This window comes from Pteropus alecto, unplaced genomic scaffold (assembly GCF_000325575.1).
Source record: "Pteropus alecto unplaced genomic scaffold, ASM32557v1 scaffold43, whole genome shotgun sequence".
NCBI classification, from domain to species: Eukaryota; Metazoa; Chordata; class Mammalia; order Chiroptera; family Pteropodidae; genus Pteropus; species Pteropus alecto.
In genome coordinates, this window is record NW_006435764.1 from 8643877 (window position 1) to 8651564 (window position 7688).

The 7688-nt window shown below is 36.6% G+C and overlaps 1 protein-coding gene across 1 annotated transcript in view; it reads right to left on the reverse strand.

The window, feature by feature from the left end:
• Positions 1–1438: 1438 nt before the first annotated feature.
• The window catches only part of MS4A13 (membrane spanning 4-domains A13), a 9473-nt gene continuing 3223 nt past the window's right edge, over positions 1439–7688 (reverse strand). Inside the window, exons 3-6 of the mRNA XM_025046310.1 lie at positions 7483–7539; positions 6389–6508; positions 2924–3019; positions 1439–1555 (exon numbers count right to left, since the gene is read on the reverse strand). Of these exons, the coding sequence (XP_024902078.1) occupies positions 1439–1555; positions 2924–3019; positions 6389–6508; positions 7483–7539 (390 nt within the window). The remainder of the gene's footprint in view (positions 1556–2923; positions 3020–6388; positions 6509–7482; positions 7540–7688) is intronic.

Here is a 7688-nt window from a genome sequence, read left to right on the forward strand (position 1 = left end):
GGCTTAAAACATGTCGGATAACAGCTTCTGCCAACACAGGCCAATGAATTTCCAGACACCATTAAGAAAATCATTGAGGAGAAAGGATATCTTCCTGAACGGGTTTTGAATGCAGATAAAAGTGCTCTATTCTATTAAAAAAAATTAGAAGCCATAAAGGACATTTATTAGTAAGATAATCGAGCCCCAGGATCTAAGGCAGGAGGGACAGGCTAACTCTACTGCTTTGTGCAAATGCAGTCACGTTTATGATCAGGACGGCCCTTACCTATAAAGCTGCTAATCCCGAGGCCTTCAAGGGACAAGATAAACACCAGCTGCCAGCCTTTTGCTAGTACGAAAAGAAGGTCTGGACGAGAACCCCTGCTCTGGACTGGTTCCACCGATGCTTTTCCTTGAAGTCAGGGAGTACCCTGCCAGTAAGCGACTGCCTTTTAAAATTCTTTTGATATTGGCCAGTGACCCCGGCTACCCTGAGCCCCGTGAGTTCAACACCGAAGGCGTCGAAGTCGTCTACTTGCCCCCGAACATGACGTCTCTAATTCAGCCTCTGGATCCGGGGGTCATAAGGACTTTAAAGATCATTACACACGGTCTCTATGGAAAGGACGGTCAACGTTATGGTGGGGAGCCCAACAGAGAGGCCATCGTGAGCGTCTGGAAGGATCACACCATCGACGATGCCATCTTTGTTACAGGAGAAGCTGTGAAAGCTATCAAGTCGAAACAGAAATTCCCGCTGTGTCCAGATGTTGTGCATGACTCCACGGGGTTTACGATGGAGCCGATCAAGGAAAAAATGAACGAGATCATGGATGTAGCAAAAAAGGTGAGGGTAAAGGGTTTCAAGATAGGGATCACAGAGAAACCCAAGAGTTAATAGCGCACTAGAGGAATTAACAGAAGATAACTTGATAGAGATGAATGCCTACAAACCAGTGCCAGACAATGAGGAAGAAGACATAGAAGATGCAGTGCCAGAAGACAAATTGACATTAGACAGGCTGGCAGAAGGGTTCTGATTATCTGAGAATGCTTTTGACTTCTTTTACGACATGACCCCTTCTGTGATATGGGCACTGAAACTCAAGCAAATGGTGGGAGAAGGATTAGTACCTTATAGAAATTTTTTTAGAGACATGAAAAAGCAAAATAAATCAGACATAAATTACGATATATTTCCATAAACTTACACTGACTGTGCTCGCCTCGCCTGCCTCCCCTCCCACTTCCTCCACCGTTCGGCCTCTGCCACCCCTGAGACGGGAAGACCAACCCCTCCTTTCCCTTCCCTCCCCCTGCACAGCAACCTCGATGTGAGCACAACACGGACGAGACTTTATGATGATCCATTTCCCTTTAACAAATAGTAAATAATCATCATGCCATACATACACCTAATCGACTCATCTGCTGCACGTGTGTGTCATGTGCAAATCTAATAACTGCATGAGATGTTTTTTGAGTTGCCATCATCATCATCATCATCATCATCATCGCCAACGTATTTGTCATGTAGAACATCATGTGCGAGACTTATGTGCAAGTGGACGGTCTGTCCTTCCACAGGCATAAGGTGAGTGGTAGTCAACATAAAATTAATAATGGGTTATTTTTCTTACTGTTTTACAACTTTGCTTTCAAAGAATTACATTACTGTACAGTATGTCTCTCTCATAATTAGAGAAACTGTATATCAGACAATCATCACAGGTAAGTGGTTTAAAAAATTGTAAAAATGTTTCTAATACTGTATTATGAATATGGCTATAATAGTGTATGCCATAAAAATTTGACAATGATTCATTTGTTAGTGTATAGGCTAGGCTACTGTGAAGCAACTGTATCAATTACATTGAGCTACCATAATGCAATCATATTGCTGCTTCTTGTTGTCGTATCTATAAATATGATTTTCTTTTTTATACTGTCTTTTCATTTTTAATGTCCAGTGTCAGTAATACATATAACACCTACAGTATTTTATATTATACAAGACAATATTGATGCAGGTGCTCACGGACCATTCATCTTGTAAATGGATGAGAAACTATAATATTTATTGATAAATGCAGTGCAGTACTATAAATGTATTTTCTCTTCCTTATGATTTTATTAACATTTTCTTTTTTCCATCTTCCTTTATTACAAGAATACACTATATAATACATGTAACATACAAAATGTGTGTTAATTGACTTCATGTTATCAGTAAGGCTTCTGGTCAACAGTAGTCTATTAGTAGTAAAGTTTTGGAAGAGGCGAAAGCTACGTGAAGATTTTCAACTGTGCATTTGTGTGTGTGTGTGTGGGGGTGGGCACCCCACACCCCTGCGTTGTTCATGGGTCAACTGCACACTTCTAGAAATTGACTACCTACAGAAATACTAGTCTTACATGTAAAGTTATATGTATTGGGATGTTCATTGCATCATTGTTTATAATTTTTAAAAAACTGGAAAAAAGCTAAATATGCAGCAGTAAAGGAATGTTAAAATAAATTCTAAGGAAAAATATGATGCCATTAAAAGGCATTGTTTAGATATGTTTTATAATAGAAAGATTTTTATGGTAGTTGAGAAAAATGCAGCATGTGACCAAACGATGTATTATCACACAGGTAGTAAAAATGAAAACTCAGTGTCTTTTTGTGTAGATTTGCATGTGTGGGTGTGACAAGGACAACATTAAGAGGACAATAACTTTTTCCTCTATAATTTTTTCCTCTTTTACTTACAGTTTCATGTGTTACTTTTGTAATTTTATAAACAATAAAGAAAAATTAAAAAGTAAAGGGAGCATTACGATATATTCCATTTTTGTTAATTCTAATCATAGTGCATCAGTGCACTTCATCTCCTCCTAGAGCATGCGTACTAGACAGCAACATCTCTCGATAGGCCAGAGAGAGATAAACACTTACCAAATCGATACAGCCGAAGATGGAGTATGTAAATGCAAGAGCTAATTCCAGAGGGTAGGAGAACAGTAAGACGCGTGAAACTTCCCTCCCGAGTTTCTGAAACCAGAAAATAGGGAGAAATCTTGCATTACTGATTTAGCATGTGCAAATATGTTCAAGGAAGGAGCTCCTAGTATGAGAGTCAAGGAAAAGAAGGAAAACAGGAAGAAGAAGAATAAATAAGCCTCTTCGGCCGTGGGATTTCCCGAGGCGCACCTACTCCTTTGCCTTCTGCTCTCTTTTCCTAGCTTTCATTCCTTCATCGTCCATCGTTTCCAATCTTGATCTTGATCACTCACCATTCTCGTCTCACTTCTCACAACTTTTCATTTTCATTATTCCCTTCACTACAGAGCACTATCTCAACCCTTCAGTCAATAAGATTTGACTTTCCTGTCTCCAATGATAAGACGGCTACCAAGAGATTTTATCAAGCAATCCTCAGGTATTGAAACCGCTATTATCAAAAACTAAAATAAATAAAATAAAAAAATAAAACAGCTATTATTAATTATAGACTTACTTAAATTTACGGGTGTGGTGATAAAAATCTCACATAGAAATCGCTAATGGAAGGATGAATAAATTAAAAGAGTTCAAAGTGCATCACACTGGCATATAAGGTGACTGCAATGCTGGAATAAAGCAAGCATTCCCTTCTGTTGCTATCGGAAAGATATTTTCAACTTTATATCAGGATGAATGATAGTGGTACTACTTCTGAAAATAAATGTAGTTTTCATGCTGGGTATGGAAAGACAAAAACGATGTTCAGACCTAGAATAAAAATATCGTAATGCTCTCTCCTTCGATTCCTTCTCTTCTTTTTTGTTGGGTTTACTTACTATCGTACAGATGGAATAAACTATGAGGGAGTAGGAATAAGACGGCAAGAATGAAATGGCAAAAAAATTCTTGTTTTCTCAAGGTTTACATTCAAGTAGAAAAGACAAAGATAATATAAGGTAACATATAATAAGGTTAAATATGTCAAAATGGATAAAAACCCGGTTCAATAACTATAGGGGACAGGAGGTTCACCTAAGCCACTTATATCCAGCAGGGCTCCGTCAAGAGCTAGGACCATTGAAACAAGAGTAGGACGGAGAAAAGCGAAGCCACATTCGAGGCAGCTTCAGCTTATTTGATTTCTGTAACCTTTCTTGTTCCAGAAAGAAAAGCGCAAATTAAAAGTGGGACAAAATAATTAAGAAATGAAGACATAAAATGGAAAGAATAGTAAAGCTAAAATACATACATGATCTATGGTTTGATAATGTGAGCAAAAAACTCAATGCAAGAACGAACATAACAGATTTGAGAAAGTGATAAAACAAGTTTAACTTAAGGTATAGTGTTCATTCATGTATATTAACAGTAAGATAAAGAAAAGACTGTAGAGGGTTCAAAATAACAAAGTAAAGAATTCTGATTTGATTTTGTTGGCAGAAACGTGATTGTAACATTTTAGCTGGAAAGTACTTGTGACTTCTTAGCTGGCGAGATTGTATAGTAGTTCTGCCCCCTTCCATTCCTTTTCCTTTTCCTCTTCCTTTTCTCCTTCCTTCCTTCCCTCCCTCCCTCCCTCCCTCCCTCCTTCCTTCCTTCCTTCCTTCCTTCATGACATTGGTTAACAAAATCCAGTAAGTTTTGGCTGTACACTTTAACAGTAAGGCATATCTATATTTACACTGCGTGTTCACCTCCCATCGTTAGATTTCTGTCACCACATATCTGATACTCTTTACCCCGTCTACCTCCCCGCTTTCCCTTTCCCTTACCCCCACCCTCTGGTACCCTATTCCTTAATTTAGATGTTAGAGTTACTCTCAAGCTCTCCCCCTGAAAGTGGTGAGATGTCTGCCAGAGACGTTCAAACAGGAGAACGGCAGAGAGTGACTGAGTTATCGGTACCATTCAGAGGTTTCAAGCCTCTGAATCCAGGTTAAGTCATTAACTGCCCCTTTTTTTGTGCTTAAGTCAATCTGGATTGCATTTCCTGTCACTTACAACCAAGAATCCCAATTAATAAAAATTTAAGTAAATAATAAGCAGCATTTGGTAATTGGGAAGACAATGGAAAGAGAAGGGTGAAGGGTTACATCAAATAAGGGAGCCTTTAGGAAAAGAAAGGGGGTTAGAGATGTAGGTACAAGTTCATTTTGTGTAACTAATCACAGCAAACAAAGCTGAAGCATGTGTTTGGGAGATTGTGAAACTGATCATTGATACTGAGTTCAGGTCAGATAAATACAGTCTACACTGGTTTGTGATAGTGTTTGCAAAAGGCAGGTCTTGGCGATTATGCCATATTATCTTAAACTGATGGTTATAAGCTTATGGACAAGAGTGGGAAGCTAAAATAACTTTAAAAACTGTACTCTTAGTCATTTATTCCCCCTTCCTGTCTCTGGCTCCTGAATTAGAAGATTTCTAGATTGAATTTCCAGGGAGAGTGGAGAATTTTCTTACAATTTATAGGGAAAATCTGATGTATGCTTATTTAAATCAATGCATCAATCATTATACACCATCTGTTTTGGGGTACTGGTGCATCTTCTCATCTCATTGTTCTCTAGGCTTTTTTTTTTTCCATGCTTGTATTCCTTCCACTGACAGTACCCTGTACAATATACTTGCAGCTATGGCATTGGGGTACATGGGGTACATGAGGGGGTGCAGTGAGCAGGAAGTTTATCCCTCACCTACAAGTTTATCCCTCTTCTACTAATTAGAATTATATTTGAATTAACACTTTCAAATTGTTATTTGTTTTGTTCTGTTGTTCAGTAACGGAGGGGCTCCACTCCGATCTGATCTCGTTTTAAATGGAAGACTTTCGTTATGTGTTGGTAGTCTTTTGCAACATTAATAATGTGCAATTCTGAATTTAAAGCCGACACAAGTGAAATAAATCTATCCTGATATCAGTAAAGATATTCACATTTATTATTTGAGGAATTAAAGCAGAATTCATATGAAACACGAAAATAGGCTGTGTATGGAAAACTATGTATTAAACCAGAAATTTCTAGATATCTACAATTTCAACTGTATGCAACAGCAGAATTATTTGTTGATCTTGGCAACGGTTTTAAGGTCTAAGATTACACTTTACTTCCATTAAGAAAATCATCAGCGATCCTATGCCTAATGCAGATATTTTTACCACTGAAGCCTTCAAATTATTTACTTGCTTTATTTTAATTGAGCATGTCAAGAATTCAAACATTCTATTAATATTTACAAAAATCATGTTAGAATTATTTTCTGAATTAGAACTTTCAATTGAGAGTCTACTATTAAATCAAAGAATTTTGTGAGGACCAATAGCCTTTTCTTTTTTTTTTTTACCTCCTAAGACTTCAACACCTCCGAAAAGAATCATTTTGAAATTAAGATGTTCCTATAGAATTGGCCACTTACCGCTTGCCCATAATTCTTATATGACACAGAATGAAATTTAGACAATTCAGTTACTGTCAAAGCTACTGCAATAATTGTAGTGATTACACAGAAGATGTTTGTGATCAATGCTAGTACAACCTGTAAAGAAGATATAGGGTACATTTATTACATTCAGAATAAACACTTTGATTAGACAGTTTGCATTGCTGAAAAAAATCATCTTTAAAACTTTGATCCAGTTTCTGCAACTTTAGAAGTCTTGGTATGCTTGCCATAGAGTGAAATATTTTTCTGGTTGACATGAGATCCAGTTAAGTCTGGAGAAAGCTCTAAAATATCATCATATCAATAAATGTATATCTTCCATTTGGGCTCAAAAATATTGTAATTTACAATTTTCTGAGTCAGTTGGAAGAAACCTTGTAAGAAATAACTTGAACAAAAGAAGTGCCACTGCAAGAAGAAAAAGAAAAAGATGGAAAATGGCTATTTGTAGAAATAAGCCAAGTAGGAATTAATGATTTTTAATCCTGGGTTTTCATTTTCTAGGAAAAATCCATCAATACCTTTGGACTAGTTTTTTTTTTTTTATCTGTACAACTATGAGATAAGATGAATTAATTTCTAAGACATCATTTGCCTCTAAGATTCTAAGATATTTTTCTTCCCAATATCTTTCCACCTATATCATAGATGGGTCTTTATTCCAGATCTGTCCTCTATTTCGTTACAAGATACAATCCAGTTCCCGAACTGGATAGTTAGGAAAATGAGTTTTACAGTAGTATTACATCTGTATATAAAGGCGTTAGGTCCTATTACAGTTTTTCCTAACAGTAAAGTTTATACACCTATATTAAACGAAGGTAGAATACTAAACCATAAAAAGCTATATTTAAATTTAGGAACCTTTACATAATCATGGTTCTAACTAATATAGTGTGCCTGTCTACATTTAATTATGTGCTTCTGCATTTTTTCACTTAATTCCTTCATTTATTCTACAGGTGGGGTAGAGTCATTCATTGTTTAAATCCTCGCCATCTTTTCATTAAAACCTATTTAGCTTTGCGACAAGTGGTCTTGAAGTTACTCTGAACATTGCAACTTACCAGGCGCTGAGATGGATGCTTTGCTACTCTTATTAGGAAGACTCCTGAAATGATAAACTGGATATAAAAACATATATTTATAAATATTCATTGATAATGCTTAGCAACTTAAAATAGCAAGAGTAACAAAATACAAAAAAAATTTCATTGAACCAGTCACGACAAGTTTCTATCATTTAGTAACAAACTGAAAGGTCATAGTAGGG